Below are 19995 nucleotides of genomic sequence, written 5' to 3'. Positions count from 1 at the left end.
CAGAAGGTCAAGTTTGACAGGCATAAGGCACAGGGATTGTTACAGCCTTAACCCATAGCCACCCGCCCTTGGGAAAATATTGAAATGGATTTCATTTTTTTTGCTCTCCCGAGAATACAGAATGATCACGATGATTTTCCGATTACATGGCACTCCTGAGACGATTGTCTCCGATAGAGACCCCAGATTTATGAGTTTGTTTTGGAAGGCAATTTGGGAGAACATTGGCACGCGGTTGCAGTTCTCGTCATCGTTCCACTTGCAGACTGACGAGCAATCTGAGATTGCCAATTCAGTGATTTTAGATTTATTGAAGTCTTGTATCTCGCATCAGAAGACTCAATGGGAAAAGAACTTACCTTTGGTGGAATTTGCCAACAATAACACGATACACTCTTCGACGGGGAAGACGCCATGTGAGATTGTTGAAAGTGCTGCGAAGGTTCCATCCTTCCTGAGCACGAAAGATTAGATATTTGAAGCGGATGAATATTCGCGAGACTTGGATACGGCTTTTGCCAAGGTTCGCGAGACTTTGCAGGAGCCTCAAGAACGACAGAAAAAGGCAGCGGATCGCCATCGTCGCGACTGGAAACTGAAGGAGGATGATTCGGTGCTCTTACTTTTGAGAAGGCACGCCTAAGAAAGAAAAAGGGAAAGAAGAGGCTTTTTCCAAAGCTTAGTATGTGATACTACGGACCTTTCCAGATTACTGACAAGATAAATGATGTCTCCTTCCGATTGAAACTGCTAGATACTTGGAGGATTCACAATGCATTGCATGTGAGTCTCTTGAAACCTGTTAAGGGTGATGTGCCTGATGATGATGGGGAGCCTGATGAGCAACCCAAAGTGGAAGAAAATGAGGAGATCCTTGTTCCTGAACAGATTTTGGCACAAAATGATACGAAGAAAGGTAAAGTCCGAAGGCGGTTCTTGGTTAAGTTCAAGAACTTTCCTGCATTTGATGTGAAGTGGATGGAGGAGGAGGACCTAGCAGATACTCCTCGGATTATGAAACTTTACCTCGATGTTTTGGTTTAGCATAGTCTACTCCAAACGGAACCCAGAATTCAGCTTGGCCGGAGATCTGGTGCAGTGGGATGCACAAGAGGGGAGTCACTCCACTCCTTTGTCAACAGATGCCTCGATTTTGATACTAAAGTCACTGATGTCTCTTTGAGCTTCAGGGATACTGAGAGCTGACAGTATTCTGCTGGATGACTTTATGAAATGGAATTCCTGATTATGATACTGATTTGTTCTTGACTTCTTGTGAGTGCAGGAACTGATAGACGAAATGACTGCAGCATTTTGGTCTGATTGATCTCGAATAGACATTGTTGCAATAGGGGTTAGTCAATCGGACATCGATGAGGTCCCGATTGGACCTAGATGTGATTGCTAGCTACATTGCCGATAAATCATGGTCTAAGATCCGAATGAATGTTGAATGTCATGTGATGTCCTGTGATGTCTGGTGATGTCCTGTGATGTCGTGTGATGTGACTGTCGATTTTGTACATGTGCTAGATGTGTGTTCCTAGTACGTAGGTACTAACAGTCAGTGTCTGCTAAGACGGTTTATGGCTTTTGTCGGTTTTGCAGGCGTAATCGCGGTCGATTACAATGCTTTCAAGAGGGGGGTATGTCACAAAGTGATGACGTGGCGGACAACAGAAACCCTAATTTTTGCCAAAAACCCTAAAATTCCTGCAAACCCTAATTTTTGCCAGAAACCCTAAATTCCGGAAATCGCGGAGGCGGATTATTATTATTTTTTTTTTTTTGGAAAATGATGAGCGACGCGAATTTTGCTTTTGCTTTTTTTTTTATAAAAAAAAAGAGAAAAGACTCTCTAAGAGAGAGAGAGAACTGATGCTTTTGATTTTAAAAGCTTTTGGGGCTCTGCTTTTGGGCATCCCTTGTAACCTTTAAATTAGTGGTGAGGGCCTCACTTCTGAGAGCATCTGGACGCAGAGTCTGAGAGTGAAACCCTACCGCTCTCTTGTACTTTGATGATTGATTAATAAAAAAAGAAATACCGAAAGGGGCGCCAGTCTTTGGGGCCAATATCTCTAGGCACGGAACTCTGCCGGGCTAGTGCAAATCTATTGTGATCTGTGAATTGTTTTGAAGTGGTTATTTGGTGCTGTCGCGGTTGATTCTTGACTTGGAGTGTCCAAGTCTGTTACATTGCCTCCTCTTTTAACTGCTCTATTTCAGTATGTAACCTGGTGTTTTCCCTTTTAACCAAAGCGAAATCCATAACTTGCTGCTCTACATACTCCTTAACCATCCCAATAGCATTTTGGAGTTCACTAAAAGAGACATTTGCAAAACTTGGTTTATTTACCTTTGGCAGTTCGGGTACTGAGTCTCCCACATTTGTAATAGGTGTCTCTATTGCAGTTTTCCCCTTTAGCTTTTTCAGTTTAAAACCTTTTACTGCCATGGGTGTTGCTGCTCTGTCACTGGTTTGCAAAGCACCTTCAGTAAACAAATCACCAAACTCCTTATCCATCTTTACTTTGACCGTCTCCAAAGATTCTTTTGTAGAATATCCTGCAACAAGTAAACTTTGTACATCTCCTATCATTTGCAAAGTCTTTGGTTCTCCACACAATTTTTGCGTCTTATCCCTCCTAAGTGCAGACCTTGAATCTTCAGGCACCTGTCCATCCCCTGGAAAATGTCTCCTCTGCAGTATACTTTTGTTTGTCACATATTGAAAAACTGCAGCTAAATAGGGCCCCACCTTTGTAGACTTGTCCTTCCTTTTTTGTTTAGTATACACCTCAAACTTAATTCTGTCAAAGAGAATATTGGCCCACCCAACTTGTCTCCCACTTTCAGCTGCCATCAGTATTCCATAATTTTCTCTGTTTACATATTCTGACTTCACAAGGAGAAATACTCTCTCTAGAAACCATTTGATCTGGTGCAAGCCTGAACTGATTCTTCATTCCAGATAACTGATAATAGTGCTTGCCTCCCTGAGATTGACCAAAAGCTTTTGTCATATCCTTCTCTATTGCCTTACTGATTTCATTGTCATCTACTGTTGGAACATCAAAAACTTGTGAAATAAGCTCTTCAATGAGGTAATCTTCATAAAAAATGTGCCCATCATTAGTTTGCACATGGTTTAGATAAACCCCTGTTATCTGACTCTGCCTCCATCTCATCATTGAAAATAACAACCAAGTAACTTCCTCCACAGGATAAATAAAACCAACAGCCAAAAGCTTATCAATCTCTTCTTTCACTTGTGTGGCATAGAGTCAGAATTCAGCAGATAAAGAGTTATAGATTTCAGCCATTAGCGTTTTCAGATTTCAGCCCGTCTCATCTTCTTCCTCATCGTCGTCGCCATCGTCAGCAAGTTCAAGCATTGTAGAGATTTGTGCAATCAACAGTAGACCGCTCTTGCCATAGAGAGTGGGGCCTTCGGAGGAGGGTTTGACACCATTCTGGTGTTGTATTCTTCTCTCTCTATCTCTTAGTCTCAGTACCTTCATTCACAGTGTTCACCACTTTGTTTGTGTCTATTGCACTTGTAACAAAGTGCTGACGTGTCGACCTACTGAAGAACGAAGCTACTGGCCGAGGGGCCTAAATCCTAGAAGAAGCAGAAGCAGCAAAAGATTTCCGAAAATTGCGTAGCTGGTGATGTCGTGGTAGATTTTCGAAAAATAGGTTGGTTGCCGACGTGGCAGAACTGTACGGATTTCCGCGTTTTACGTTGGTTGATGACGTGGTAGTTGTACGGATTTCCGTGATTTACGATGGCAGCTTTTTGGGCATTGCTTTTGGACCAGATGCTTTTGAGTTTAAAGGCTTTTCACTGTAAACTGCTTTTGGGTCCTAGGGCCTGTAAATATGAGGCCATGGACACATTCTCTGGCATGCTTCTTGGAGAAGAGCCTGGAGTACCGGCTTGTACTGTCTTGATGCAATATAAAGAAATACCGAAAGGGGCGCCAAGGTTTGGGGCCAATACTCTCTGGGATGGAATTCCGCCTCTCCGTGTCGTGTGTCGTCTCTCTCTATCACTTCAGTTGTTATTGAAGCGCTAAAAGTCTAATTCAGTCTGTTCTTTTCTATTGGCACATGGTGCCCGTCTTGTGATAGCACTCTCTCACTAAAGGAACGTAAGGCTCTCTCTTCTGTAAGTAAAAGGAACCCTTGGACAGAGTTAGGAGCACTCATCTTGAGCAAAGTTCAACATTCACTTCCACTGCACCTTACATTGGTATCAAAGCTTTGACAGTGTTCTGTATCACTCAAGGAGAGAACCACAAGAACCATATAATTTTTTTGTAACCCAAGTCCTCTTGGACGTGTCGATTCCAATGAAACTGGGAAACGCGTTTCGGCAGGCCTGAAACGCGAAACGGGTGAAACGGCCGAAACGTTTCACTTGCAAGGTGAAACGCCTGAAGTGAAACGCCTTTTTAAAAAGAATCCCTTTTGAGAATCTGGGCATTAAATAGTTATTTATTTATTATGTATATGCTATTTCAAGGTTAACATAGCATGTGTCTCTACTCACTGCATTGTGAACACCTATTTTGTCTACACATAACACTATATATACACAAAATTGGCGTTTCGGTGACGTTTGAGCGAGGCCTTAGCCTAGGGTAAAACGCTTCGGGGTGAAACACCACGTTTTGGGGTGAAATGTTTCGGGTTCGAAACGTTTCGCGATTATGCTGGTTGATTCCTAGTCGTGTTTTTGAAGAGTGATAGGAAACCCAAGAAAGAAGGACTTGTCTAGCCTCCCCTTGTTTCTCTTTTCACTCATTGAGAGCGGACCGTGCACTTAGCGGCCAGCCAATCGACAGGAGGTGGGAAAAAGCAACCTTGGTGTGAGCGCAAGGCCGCCAAGGGGCGCGCCCGCGGGAAAGAGAAGAGCTTGGGTGAAGAGAAGATCCTTCTCTAACACAGATTGCAAGCTAAAGAATGTGGGGGAGCAGGAGAGAGAGCCCACTTGCTGTCCTATGCAATGAGAGTGAAGGAGAAGAGGAGATTGGCGCAGAAAGAGCACAGGCAAAGAAAACGTGAGAGAGAGAGAGAGCTCGTAGAATTTTTGGGAAAAGCCACGCTCTTTCTTTTGGGCTTTACATTTGAGTATATGAGTAAGTGACTAGGGGGCCATTCACACTAGGGCCCCCTCACTTATAAGTCTTTTTAACTTATAAGTTATAAGTACAAGGCACTTAGGCCTTTATTCCCTAACAAAGAAGAACCTCAAGACCCTCAAGAACCACAAGACCCTCAAAAACCTCAAGACCCTCAAGACCGTCAAGAACCTCAAGACTCCAGAACCTCAAGAAACCAAGACTCACAAGAACCCAAGTTCCTCGTGAACTTAAGAACCCACGACTTTAGTGTATTTTCATTACCCGAAGCAGAATAGATACTTCGCATGAAGGTGATGGGCATGGCAGTTATGAAGAAGAATTTTTCTCACCAGGAGGTTTTTTTGAACCTCCCCCTTTCCCATCTACGCCACGGATTGCACCAAATCCTATGGAGGCTTTCATCAAGTCGATGATGGACAAGAGGAGACAAGAAGAAGCTCCCCGTACCGCCTTGGAGTGCGAGTGCGAGGAAAGAAACGCAGAAAGAATGGCAGCCATAGAGCGTAAATAGGAAGAAAGAATGACAGCCATAGCACGTGAACATGAAGAAAGACAGTTAGAACGCGAAGCAAGAAGAGCAAAAAGAAAAGCAGAAATGGATCGCGAGTACCAAGAAAGAAAAACAGAATTGGCTCGCGAGCGCGAAGAAAGCCGGTTAGCCTTTGAGCATGAGCGTGAGCAAGCGCGCTTGGCGGCCGAACAGAGAGCCCAACACATGCAAGAGTTGTTCCGACTCTTTTCTAATGTGCAGGCACAGATTGCAAAGGATCAGGAGAAGGAGACTCTCTCAGTTTCTTCTTTTTCAAAGCATGATAATGACAAGCATAATGATAAGCATGATGATTTGCATGATCAAGATGTGATTACTCACAAGCATGATGATTTGCAGGATAATGATGTGATTGTTCACAAGGATGATGGTTTAGTTGATACTTTTTCTAGTGAAGCTAACCTCATTGCAGAAATCACGAAGAACCGATCTTGGCTCTCGAGTCGAGGTCCAAAGAACCCCCACAGGAAGATTCGATCAATCACGAAGAATCGATTTTAGCTCTCGAGTCGAGGTCCAAAGAACTCCCACAAAAAGTATTGTGTATGCGCGTGATTAGTCAGTAGCATTGTTCGAGTGTTTCATTCGTGATGCTTTCCTGTATTTTAGTCACCGTCCTTATGTGATCCCTTTTCACAGGCATGCCATATTGCACGATGAACGCGATTCACTCATGAATGAGCACGGATGTATACAGATTACTTATGAAAAGATGAAATGTTTGCATTCAAGGAATTCACATTCCATGTCTCTTCCTTGACATGACACAATATCCGAAAGAGCACAAGAAGGATTGAGCATCAAGTATCGGCATTTCCATTGTGTTTTGCCACAGTTGATTGATTTAGATTAGAAAGTCACGATTCGACCCCATTGTTTGCATATGTTTGATGAACGGTTTGGCACTCTGTCACTTTGTTCATCTACATTGCATGCACAGTTTTTTCGAAAGAAAAGTCTTTTTCCAGTCACTTTACATGGAATGGGTATGTTCATGGTTTTGTGTTGAAAGTGGTTTCAGGAATTTTCATTCTTGAAGAAGGTATACGCATGACTATAGACGAAGTTGAAGCATTGAATAAGCCATAGTTGACTTTGTGTCGCTTTTGGCGCGGCCCAAAGAAGCAAGCGTTGCAGACCTTCATGAAGTTCAAGTATCGCATGACCCACGCATGAGAGTGGGCCGGCGAAGAGTCCTTTCCAGGATTCTAGACGCTGTTGGCGATCTTCCTCGACACCATACAGCTCGGTACCAGTACCTCACTTTGAAAAGGAGGGGATGTCACGTGCACAATTAACCCTATGCGTACGTGGACAAGCTACTTCATGACATGGATTCAGTTCAGTTAGATTAGGAAGTGTTCTGACTCTTTTGTGAGTCTGTTCGTAGACCGTGCATGTTCAGGCACTTAGAATAGATGCATATCCTCTAGTTGCACACAGCATGATCATCAGATTTCCATCAGAACCCATCAGGCGCATTTTTACAGTGCATAGACCTATTTTTCCTATTTTTGACATTTTTCACTTATTATTTTTAAGTGACTTTTGTTGGGAACTAGGTGAGGCAAATTAGCAAGTCAAGTACATAAGAAACCTAGCGCTAGCACTTTCTGGCAGAAGAGGCAGCAGGGACTAGACATCCAACAAGCACCTTCTTAGCAAGATCCCCCCTCCCCCCCACACCAAGTCCGGTGTTTTTCATCAGCAAAAGCCCAACGTTTTCATCCACAGGCATGCCTTGGCGTTCTGCATTGCAGATCAGCCCCGACGACAACAGGATCAGCAGAAACACTAGCGTTTTTGCAGCAGAACTCAGAACCAGCCCTAGCGTTTTTGGATCAGCAAGCAAGCCTAGCGTTTTGCAGATTCACCGCGACGGAACCACCAGAAGGACCAACGTTTTCAGTTTTCAGCATCAAGACTCCGCATTAGAACCCCCAAACCTTGCAGTTCCCGCAGCAAATCCTCGCCACACAGTGAGATCCATCGAAGTTTGCAGATTTAGCCCAGAAAACGCAGATTTCAGCATCTGCGTTTTCAGCGCGTCGTCATCGACCTAGAGTCAGAATCCAGCAGATAAAGAGTTGCAAATTTCAGTCATTAGCGTTTTCAGATTTCAGCCCGTCTCGTCGTTGTCCTCATCGTCATCGACATCGTCGGCAAGTCCAAGCATTGTAGAGATTTGTGCAATCAATAGTAGAACGTTCTCGCCATAGAGAGTGGGGCCTTCGGAGGAGGGTTTGACAACATTCTGATGTCGTATTCTTCTCTCTCTATCTCTTAGTCTCAGTACCTTCATTCACACTGTTCACCACTTTGTTTGTGTCCATTGCACTCTCTCACTAAAGGAACAGAAGGCTCTCCCTTCCGTAAGTAAAAGGAACCCTCGAGTAGAGTTCGGAGCACTCATCTTGAGCAAAGTTCAACATTCACTTCCGCTGCACCTTACATGCCCTCTCCGAAGCTTTGCTTTTTGCTTCGCTTTTTACCCTTTCTGTCCTTCTCGCTCAAGTCAGAAGAGCTAGAAGAACTGTCAGAAGAAGAGGAAGAAGAAGAATTGGGCAGTCCTTCAAATCGTACACGCTTCTTCTGCTTTCTTGCAGATGCAAAAGAAGATTGCCGGCCCAAATAACCGGGTAGTCAGTCTCCTTTTCCGCTTTTTCACTTGCTTTTTGGATTGATTGTTCAGCTGACTGATCTGAGTCTGAACCACCTTCTGTAGTTCTTGTTATATAAACATCCTCGGAGAAGGAGGTTTCTTGATTGATGGTTTGATGGGTGGTTCGTTGGCTTTCTGCCACTAAGTGTGCCATTCAACGATGGATTGCTGAGACAAACATTTTGCAAACTGAGGGTCCTTCGCAAATTTAATCATTTGCTTTGTGCACTCGTCAACCTGTTGTCGACGTTCCATCTCTTGAAGTTCGTACTGAGTAGGCTGAGGTGGCTCGTACTCTTCCTCTGTTAATTCGGTTGAGTCTTCTTCGTGATCTCCTCCCGCATTAGCAGATGCAGAAGAAGTCGACCGATTCTTTTCGGAATCCATAAGTGTCGCGAGGAAAGGATCTGATTTCCTTGTAGAAGAGAAATTGGCCACGCTCTGATACCACTGTAACAGACTTGGACACCCCTAAGTCTAAATTCTACCGCGACATAGAAGAGATTCACTTTAAAGCAGTTCACCAAAGACGACACGGCCTGACGTAGTTCCGTGCCAAGAGGTATTGGCCCCAAAGACTGGCGTCCCTTTCGGTATTTCTTTTTATATTAATCTGTGTGCAAAGTACAAGAGAGTCCGTGGGTACTCACTCTTAGACTCTGCGCCCAAATGCTATGAGGAGTGAGTCCCAAATGACTTATTTATTCTTACAAGGGATGCCCAAAAGCAGAGCCCCAAAATCTTTTAAGTTTCAAAAGCAATGGCTCCCCAAAGCATTGGTTAAAGATCTGCCATCCAAAAGCAGCCAGCGTCAATTGCGGAAATCCGTACGTACTGCCATGCTAGCGCCCCAGAGCGTTTTGCGGAAATCTGCCACGTCAGCAGGTAGCACAAATTGCGGGCGTCCGTACAGGCTGTCCGAACTGCTGCCACGTCGCATGTTTGCCGCAGGGGGTGTGAGTGTTTATGTCAGGAGGACCTGCCACGTCACTAGTTTGTGACACCCATGGTGCACCCCTCAGAGTCACAGAGGCGTAGGGCAAAAATAAAAGGCTATATAAATCCTACAATGCACTCCGCATCATGCCAAAAAATAGCCTCATAGATAATGTCCTCAAATTTCTTGCCCTTTATTTTGGTGCTACCATCCCATGCAAGCCACTTCTTATCTGTTATCATGCGGCGTAAACCGCGACGGCATTTGACTAGCTTGTGCAACACAATGAAAAGGTAGGCAAAACGGGTGCTTGACGGCTTCGCTAGCTTTATCTCACAATTCTGCCTGTAAATACCAAGAGCTCGTTGCTTTCGACATACAAAGTTCACCATGAACTCTGCCTTCTAGACCACATCAGCAATCCATGGAATATTCCCTTTGTCTTCAACAAGGATGGAATGAGATGCACAAGGCACCTAACAAATGTGCGGGTAATGTAACTCCACAAGATTGCCTGCTGCCTTGCAATTGCTTGCATTGTCTGTAATAATAGACACCACATTTGCTTTTCCCACGTCCTCTCTTGCTGCCTTCAATTGCTCATAAAGATATTGAGCCGTATGAGATTCAGCTGAACCGTCTATGCTGGTCAAAAAAGTGGTGCCGAGGCAGTAAGAGACCAGAATATTTATAAGAGGCCGTCATTTTGTGTCCGACCATCCGTCACACATGATGGTGCATCCATATCTTGCCCATGCTGCCCTTATTGGTGCTAGATCCCTCTCAATATCGTGCACCTCTGCTTTCAACTCTTTGCTACAAAGAGTCTCATAGGACGGAGGCTTGAAAGTCGGCCCTGCTTCAGCCAGTGCACTAAGCATATTCAAGAAAGCAGGCTTGCGAGCATGATCAACGGGTACATTGCACTCAAAGAAGTATTTGTCGAAACCTTCTCCTAGCATTTCGTGCTTGATTTTCATCCAGCTTTGTTGCAAGGGCCTCTTGGATGTTTCTTGAAAGCTTTGACATTTTTTAGGGATTGATCGCACATAACCTATATATTGTAGATGTGATGTCACGAGAACATGAGATGAGGTGGCCACCGATGTAGTTTGCTCTTGATGTAATGTGGAGCGGAAGATCACGCTAGACTGTGCCAGACCATGTCCATGCAGCGTAAGTGAAGTGCGCACGTGACATCCCCCCATGTTAAAGGTGAGGCACAACGGCCAAACTTCTATCTGTACTTCTGATGCTGACTGCTTCTGATGCATGTGGATGCATAACCATGAAGATTCCTCCAAGCGGGTGGGTACTGTGGATGTAGATTGGGTGCGATGTCAACACCTACTGTACGAGTTATTAGGTAGCCTTACTTTAACTGTCACAGATTACCAGCCTTCCTGTTGACTGGCTTGCGAGCAAGTACGTCCACTCGAATAGTCTTGTCGTGAAAACATTGCGGGTGAAGCTGAAAGGTAAGGGTGCTTGGAGGTAAATCCAAGGGTTTCCAGTCGACAAAAGTGGATGCACGCTACATGCGAAGCGAATGCAGAAGAGGTTACGGATCCCGTCTTCAACTCCTTCAATATCCTCATAAGAGGCTAGTAGGTCTTGGTACCCAAGATCTGGGTTCGTGTATCCGATGTCGATCTTCCTTCGAAGACATGGCGATGAAGATGGGATCTTTTATGTCCATGGTCGGGACTCAAAGATTCTTTCAAGGAAAAACAACTGGGAGAGGTTCCTTGGGTTCTTTGGGTTCTGCTTGGGTTCTTGATGGTTCTTGATTTTGGTTGGGTTCTTGGTTCTTCTTGGGTTCTTTAGGGTCTTCTTTCTTAGGACAATCTTGTTTCATGTGACCTTTAGTGTGACACTCAAAACATCTTCGGCCTCGTGCATATTCGGCTCGTTCTTCAAGAGTTAACCAACCTCCTGAAATTCCTTGAGCAGATTTTTCATCGAGCGTCAACTCAGGGGTGTCCTGAGTTTTAGCCTTTTCCTTTATCGTCATTGTGAGACTTCTGTGCTCTAGGTGTAGAAGAAGATTGAGAAGAATTATTACCGTTAGAATCGCCTTAGCACAAGAAACGAGTTGGTCTTTGCTTCTTCTTATTCTAGGGTTTAGGCCCCTCGATCGAGATCTGCACGTTGGTTAGGGTTAGGCTCATGGAGTCCTAACCCCCTTGGTCTTTAGTGGTTGACATGTCAACAATTTGTGACAGCTGTCTGCAGCCCATTGCAGCCCTCTATCTACCCTATTTTCTGGGTTCTTGGAGGTGCCCCTGTGAATAGCAGCCATCATCCATCATTCTCCCCATCGATCGTCATCATCCTTTCTGCGATTCCTTAACGTTTTCAGTCCATAAACCTGTATCCAGGTTTTCATTTGTGCAGCCAGAATTTAGTCATAGATCCCACTCATATGGGGGTGTGCAAATCAGCCCTAGATCTTCCTTTTGGTGCCCATCTGCGGCCCACATCGAGAAGGATCGCATTTTTCATAGATCAAAGGACTCGTTCCTGATATATGGGAGTACACATGTTAGTTGTAAGAGGCAAAAACCCTTGGAAGGATGCTTTGGAGAATACTTTGATAAATCTTCCCTTTCCAGCTTTTGATTCTCCAAGCACTTTGCGTCACGGATCCATTAGCTCATAGATGAGCTCATTGCTTTGTGACAAGTTGTCACTTTAGAGGCGATGGCGTCTGCACTGTAGCGAAACTTCTGGACCATTATGACCTGTTATATTTGTCCATAGCCATTATCTGGAAAAAGCTTGCATTGTATCAGAGACAGGTGCATTGGCAAGTTAGATCATTGGAGGTTGTAGCCATGGAGATTGTGATGGCATTGTTTGCTAGTTTTAGAGAGGGTGTGCTTTGACGAAACAATTCTCGCTCTACTTACTTAAGACTCATATCGTGTGCTCGTATTGTGGCAAGAAAGCAGATGTGGCAGCAGCTTTTAGTAATAGGGAATGACCATTTCCAGGTCTCTATTCCCCGTCCCCATTCCCGCTTCCTGTCGTTTCGTGTTTCAGGCATGAGTATCTGTAACAGGGAATGTCATTCCATACCCGTTGCCGTTCCCCGTTACCATTTCCCGTTCCGGGTAACTATGATGTGGCTAAATGTTACAATAGATGGCATGGCTGACAGTAGGAATTGGGATGCAAATTTGGAGGGACATTTACTACTACCATCTGGTCTGGCCCTCCCCTAGCCCTGGAGACTCTGTGGAGATGATATTTCCCTCTAGCACCCTCTCCACTTTTGCGCTTCCCAGTTGGTAGAAATTCTAGACTTGGATGTGTTTGAACTTCGGTTACCCTAAACTAGCAGTTGGTACTTTGACAAGCTTGTCGTGAGCTGTTTTTTTGATGGAAATGGGCACGACCTCCTCTTATTTGGCATGTATTGGCAGCCACCCAGTTGCCGTTCGCGAGCATTGCAGGAGCACTTACAGAGCTATTCACCTCCTGGCGCTCTTACTCTCACTCTGTGAACGATGTTTTGGTAAATTGTTACTTTAGTTGGGGTTTTTATGATTCTATCTTGATGGTCTCTCTGTCTCCTCTCTCCGATCAGATCCAGGCATATTCTTCAGGGAGCTGTTGACATCCCCTTCACTGATGTACACCTCATTATACCCCTCATATAGTACAGGATAGAGCTAGCTAGATTGCACTATCAAGCCATTCTCTCCTCTTATATGCTTCTACCTCAAGAGCAAAGAGAATTTATGTTGGCCTCTTGTAAGAATCCAATTCTTGTATATCCTATGGATAAAGTCGTGCATTGTGATCCCCTAGCAGTAGAGCTCCATCCTCCCATGTATCATGGTAAGCACCCGTTGTACCACCTCCCCACTCATTGTATACTCCACATTGAGCCCTAGTACCAGCTTATCAGTTAGCTTTAGTCGTTCATTTTCAGTTCAGCTTTTCCTTTTTGGGATGACAGCAGATATTAACCACACATGTACATTGATTTGTCTCATGGGCAGAGTTTGAGACATTAAGATAACCTTTCTTTCTTTTCTGCTCCATCAGTTTTTCTCTTCTATTCTGCTGATAGGTGTGTACTGGCAGCCATCTATCACCAGAATCATGGCGATGGGTTAAGTGCTGCACCAGAATACAAGTGTGGGGCTGACCAGGTGCCTTAGGCTGCGTTAAAAACACAAGTAGAGAGGAGATTACCAGGGCATTGATTGTGGCTGGCTTGTTCATGTTGGCACTGGTTCTATGCCGCTAAGAACCCCTAATGGCAGCTGTAGCCTCCTCGGATACTGGTTTATGGACATAGATTGTTAATGATTAGTTGGTCCAAAAAAATGAGCATTCCATCGAGCCTTCAACAACAGTACCCGCAAAAATGTGCTAGTTTCTAATGTGCACATGATGTACTGTAAGATATGCCAATTTTGTTTATGTTGTCTTTATCTGTTCCTATTTCACTATTTGTAGCTTCAGAGATGTCAAATCACTAACTACTTATACATGTGTTACCAGGTTCATAATTGAAAGAGTTGAAGAAGGCAATGGGTAAACCTACAAAACGCTTCTCCTACCTTTTATTGGAGGAGGGTGAGTTCTACATACAGGACTGGATGGCAGTGTGCCGATTTGGGTCATTCGGTTTAGAGTCTCGAAATGGGCAGCATCGTAGAATCAGGGGACGCCTCCGTCTGTGTTCAAAATCTATTTTCTTTGAGCCAGACAATGTAATGCTGCCAATTATTATGTTCCCATTCAACAAAGTGAAAAAGATTGAGGGTGGACCTGAACCTCTATTGTCGCCAAGTCCTGCAAGCAGCAAATGGAGTAGAAAACAGGAAGGGTTCATGTTAGGGACTTCCGTGTTTGTGAGAATGAAAGAAGGTGGTTACGATATGCCCTATGCTTTTGAGAAGCAGGAAAGTGAATGGTGGTTCTCTTTGGAGTTTGCCTCTGTCCAGCAGGTAGCAATTAAAGTATAAGATGCTCCATATGCTTTCACAGTCTTGTCGATATTATTTATTTGTTGTTAGTGACATTTAACTGCTGTTTTGCATGTTCAGTTTCTCACCCAAGCACAGTCATTGCTTTCAATAAACTGCTTACCTGTCTCTGAAAGGGATATGGTTTTGAGTAATTCCATGGCACAAAAAGAGGCACAGGGGCGATTTGATTCAACACGTCTTTTTGATCTGAATGAACAAATTGTGCTGGATTGCCCTGCGGCTCAGGTATATCAATTTTGATTATAACCAAAAACTTTTCGTAAAGTGTAGTTGATTGGCATCTTGTTCTGGATGTTGGTGGCTTGCTGGTTGTAACTGCTTAGGAAGACTTTGCTTTAGTTTTTGTGAGTCTTAAGATTTTGATACTTTCTAGGAGCTTGCATGCAGTTTTTATGAATAGCTTTTGGGTGGGCAGTCTGCGTGTTTGCTTTGAAAGCTATTCCATGCTTAGCTTCAGAATTTATGGGTTGGGTTTAGACAATTTTTTTTAAAGGTCGAAGTAGAAATCTTAGGTGATTAGGTCTATGTTAGAGTCCCATATCTAGGAACAAGAATAATGGGACCTTTAATATTTCTTGTTTCTGTAGGAGGTGTTTTGTTTTTACTGTTTCTAATTCTTGTGTCATCAGTTGAACTGTTTCTACATGTGTACTTGAGACATAAGCTGGCCTTATGGGCGACGGGGTTTTGGAGCAGCTTGGAGTAATGGTAATGTTATACTACAATCAAATTTGTTCGTAACAGCTTGGATGACATCAGTGTCATTCATGATGGAGTTGGCGACTTTATTGTTGTGTAGATGACTACCACGAGCGTATAAGTTGCATTTATGTAAAGATGACTATATGCTTCTGATTTTGTCGTACAATGGACATGGAGATTTCACATCTTGAAATTTTCGTCTGAGTGAAGACCAATTGATTGGTGCTAATTCTTTGTTATGTCGCTTGTAATGGTGGGATCACAAAGCAAACGTGGCAGACCTGGTTAAAGTGAGCACACCATGGATGCCAGTAGCTTGGGGGGTGGAGTCCATTGAATGGGCCATATGGCAACATGGGAGACGGCCACGAGAGTGTAACCTGGCACACCACAAGCTTAGGCCATGCATGGCCAATGTTTGCCATATGTGAACAGACAAGGCTATTGATGTGGGACTCTCATCGTTTGTAACCGGCAAGCCACTTAACAAGGCGGTAAGACAGACAATGCCACCACGAACTGAACTGAAAGCAGCAAATACTTGAGCTTGAAAGAAAATTGGAACACTTGAAATGAGACTGTGGGGGGCGGAGTTGCCCGCTTAGATGCACTGGCCACTAAGGTAGGTGCCAGTCTTTGCACTGCACACAAGTGAGTTTGGCTCTCCAAGGCCTTATATTTAAAGGCACTGAGGCTCTGCTTTTACAAGTCACCTGAAAGCAACTGCTATCAAAAAAACTGGTGCAGAAAGCCCTGAATGCTAGCCTTTATCATGGCTGAGTTTGCCCATCACTTTGGGAGTGTGATAGAAACTCGGTTTGTTGGTTTTACAGAGTTACGAAGTATGTTCTAATCATGAAGAACTCTATACAAATTTGCATGAAGGTAAAATAACATCCAGTGAAAAGAAAGATCATAAAGGGCAATATTATTATGCGTTCAAATGATCATTCACAGATGTTAAAATGTGATCAGATTGCTTGGTTTGAGGTTGAACTGCTAGAAAACTAGTCAGTTGATATACAAACTACTCTAAAATCAGAATTAGTAAATAGAGCTCTTAGTATAGATAATTTAGACCCTTCTCATTATATGATTACGAAGCTAGGTGCATCTTCTTCTGTGTAAAAGTCTTTAGCTAAACCTAGAGCATTGCGATTAAAAGACCGTCAATACTTAGAAACATTTGAATGTGATGAGAAAACTTTTTGTAGACATTGTCTAAGGTTCATAAGCAACACTTCTGCATCCTCCTCTATATATTCTATTCAGTTTGTATGATTGAAGGCAAGGATACTAAAATCTTCATTGCTCCTTATATTACAATGCCTGATCAAACAAAACCTAAATAAAAAATGCTTCAAAGTAATTATCAAACTGTGAAATTGCATTTGCTTGAAAGGCAATTGGTTGAATTGCAGAAGTTAGTTTTTGAGTCTTCTCACAAACTAACAAGCTTGCAAAAGAAGATTCAAAATTGATTGAAGCCCTTCTCTTTTCTGGGCATATTGATTTAATTCTTTCCTCACCATCCTCTGCCCATTTACCGGACTTCTGTCAAGCCCTCTTCACATTCCAAAACTGGTCACTCTGATAAATGTGCAATTTGATGACCTGTTATCCGCGAAGATTGGGAAGCGGCGTCAGGGGATTTTGTGTTCGCGAGGTGAGCCGGGTCAGCACTGGGCTACTCGCTGTGGGAAGAAGGTAAGAGGTAGACGCACAACACAAGAAAAATGGCTCAAAAGATACTTGGAAACTCTTAAACTACTACAACTTAATGAATTGGAAATTTAGTACAAAGAAATGATTGCAATTGGCACTGTGTGCTTCGAGATCTTGAGCGGAAGTACGAACACCAAGGCTGTTGGCAAAGGGGAGCGCAAGTGAGGGCGTAAACTTCCTTTCTCCCACTCATTGCTCTTCCCCTTGATTTAGCTGCTTCAATTTCCTTCCCTTGCTCGTCTTGACCACCTTCACGAGCACACTTGTAGCCTTCCTGCTTTGCCGTCTTTGAACTCAAGAGAACTTCTGACAATTGCTCAAAAAGCACCCTTTTTTTTCCCTTTCTTACTTCTTCTGGTTTTTGCTATTGCTCGTCAATCTCCCTTCGCTACTCTTCCCCAAGAAGCAACCATCAAACTTGCAAAACACTTCTTTGCTTTATCCTCTTCTCCCTCACTGATTGCTTTTGCTCTATCGAGTACTCAACAAAGGAAACAAAGCTCTTATTGTTCGTTCTCTAAAATCTCCACACACTTGCCCCTCCGAACATGCTTGCAGCTCGTCAGCTCTTAAAAACGCTACTCTGTTTCCTTTATTTTTAATCTCCCTTGCTCTCGTTGCTTGTTGATCCTCCTCTTAGTAGCCCCCCTTATTTGGCTTTTTAAGGCTTGCTTTAATTAAAGTTGGGGCTTGCTTTACATGAGAACCCACCCTTGATGACGTGGCATCCATGTCCTCGACTTGCACAAAATCGACCATGAATGGCATCAAATATTGTGCAAAGGCCTCCTTTCTCTGTCTCGTCTCTTTAGCATCACTTCCCGGCTTCTGTAGCGTCCAACCTTGCGCAAAACTGCTCGCGCTCGTCTTTTTTTCTGCGCTGCTCGTTGTTTTCAAACTGCTCGTCGCTTTTTATCAATAGCTCGTTGTTTTTCTTTAATTAGCTTGGCCTTCTTTTTTTTAGCAATGGGCGGCCATTATGTGGGCTGTTGCTAGCTTAGGTCATTGGAGAAAAGCCTTCCTTGCCAGAGCTATGGTGGGCATATACTACAATCAATGCGTGCGAGGTGATGATTTTTAAAGAGATCGCTTTCGTGAGAGCACCACATTTAGCTTACATATCGACCCAAGCATCGTGAAGCACAACATTTGACATACATATCAATCAAAGCATTGCCGGTCACCATATGCTCTCCAATAACTCTCGTTGTGCTGGAAAAAAATCCGACCTATGGCTAATCGTGAATAAAGAATTTTAGAATTCCCTCAATGGCATACTAGATACAGGAGCGAGCTTGTCAATGCTGAATGAAAGGTTCATTCCTGAATGTTTTTGGGAAAAGCTTGATGAACTTATCATCATCCAATTGTGCTAACAAAACAGAGCAACCGATAAAATATCGGGCCAGAATGTGGCTACTTCTTGGAACAACCAGAATACCTATCTTTGTCTACCTCTGTCCCCAAATAAGTTATGATATAAGCATTGACAATGATATTCTGTGTTAGGATTCAGGCCAATTGGCGGACATCCATCACATTGACCATACTAACCTTATCTATTCTTTGGTTATATAGAACAGTAAGGAGTCGTGAGGTATTCGAATGCTCATTGAGAGCTACCCAAAACTCCCTGCGTTCTCCTACCTCGCACAACACGCCAAGCATGCACGCATCCGCGCACACACTCTTCACAAGTGGTATCAGAATCGAAGGTTGTGGTGCTACTCCTCTCCTGGCATTTCTCTCTTTCTAGCGAGTTTCACATCGGCTACATCGGCAACGGATTGAAGCTTGGAGCTTCCATGATTGGGGAGGCATTGTGAGCTCGGCACATAGAGCGCATGTATCGAGGTGGCAAAGGGCTGAACACCACAAGCGGCAAGGGGCAAGAGATTGAGCTTTCTATGAGCTCAAAGAGAGAGATAAATAGGTTGCTTAGTTCTGGGTAGATTGACATCAGGTCACTGTTTTGCTCATAACTTGAGCTAGAAAGCTCGGATCTAAACGAAGCTCTCTTCGAGCTATAAGCCTTTGTAGAAGAGCTCATTAGTTGATTTAGAGAGTAAATATGTCTAAAACAACAATCCTCACAAAAGACTATGCAGACACGACTAGCCACAGTCTCAGAAAGGGTTCTTCCGAACCGTCTCTTGGAAACTGTCGAGACTGTCAAAACAAGCCAAAATTGGCTCCATAACGAGGTACAATGGTAGTATCCGCAACACAGCGTACATCCCCAAAAATGTGAAACTGTCAGTGCAAAACCGCAAGACACACGCTCAAACAAGTGCCAATTAGATGCAAGCAAAATCACAAAACAAGCTCCTTGTGGGGAGTAAAACGCCCTCAACAAAGCAAAAGCACTCTCAAGTGCTAATCACGCATAAACCATATGCATCCAAACTCCCACTTGAATTGTAATGGCTGTCATTGCCAAAGATGCTTCAAGCTTGCAGGATCTGTTATGTCCATAGAACCTGTGACTATCCCTATGCGTGTAAAACTATATCTGAGAGTTGTCTCTAAGAAGCCGTCAATGGCTATGCATAAGTAATATCACAGAGAACATACATCATGACCAAACACATATGGCAATCCAAAAAAAAACTGCTCTAAAAAAAGCATGAGACTGTTACTAACAATAATCTCTAATCTGTCTCCCACTATCAACAAACTATCTCTCGGTGTCGCTCTCTACAATTTCAGAGAGTGTGTGACAATCTGTAGTCGATGTCGCCAAAGTCCATGCTAATGCCGGGCGTCACTCGTCGATCTCAAAGGAGAAGTTGATGCTGCACGCCGAGAAAACAAGTTATTGACGCCGAGAGAACTCGGTGTTGATGCCAGCTTCCACCGCCAAACGGAAGTGTCTCGCCGGAGTCGCCGAAGCAAAAAATCGGAGCGTGTGTATATTCAATACCGAGGAGAACTTGCGGATGTCGAGGGTGTATGTGTGTTCTCGAGGCCTTCAATGTTGAAGTTGAGACAAAGCTTTGTATTTCTCTCTACACTCTCTCTCCTCTCTTACTCAACTCAAATACACAATCTGTCCTGAGAAAAGCAGCCTCTGTGTTTTTGAACTACACTATACACACCTGCTCAAGATGGAGTTGCTGAGCGTATGAATAGGGCTATCTAGGAGAGGGATACTATCTATGGCGAATTTACCTCGAGAGTTTTGGGAAGAAGTTATGACAATGGTGTATATAATCAATAGGTCACCTAGTACACCATTGAACTACAAGATTCTGCAAGAG

The 19995-nt window shown here is 43.7% G+C and overlaps 1 protein-coding gene across 4 annotated transcripts in view; it reads left to right on the top strand.

The window, feature by feature from the left end:
- LOC147435098 (uncharacterized) overlaps positions 1-19995 on the top strand; it is a 256763-nt gene that overhangs the window by 33846 nt on the left and 202922 nt on the right. For 2 of the 4 annotated variants that reach the window (XM_086491450.1, XM_086491453.1), the window contains exons 2-3: positions 13818-14266; positions 14366-14533. In XM_086491450.1, the coding sequence (XP_086347576.1) occupies positions 13847-14266; positions 14366-14533 (588 nt within the window). In that variant the 5' untranslated portion in view covers positions 13818-13846. Of the gene's footprint in view, positions 1-13380; positions 13714-13817; positions 14267-14365; positions 14534-19995 lie in introns of all 4 variants that reach the window. The other 2 variants (XM_086491452.1, XM_086491451.1) reach the window with 2 other exon arrangements.

Source organism: Adiantum capillus-veneris, chromosome 19, assembly GCF_014529385.1.
Source record: "Adiantum capillus-veneris isolate H3 chromosome 19, ASM1452938v2, whole genome shotgun sequence".
NCBI classification, from domain to species: domain Eukaryota; kingdom Viridiplantae; phylum Streptophyta; class Polypodiopsida; order Polypodiales; family Pteridaceae; genus Adiantum; species Adiantum capillus-veneris.
Note: the sequence above shows the minus strand (reverse complement) of the source record. Positions and strands in the feature narration are given on the sequence as shown.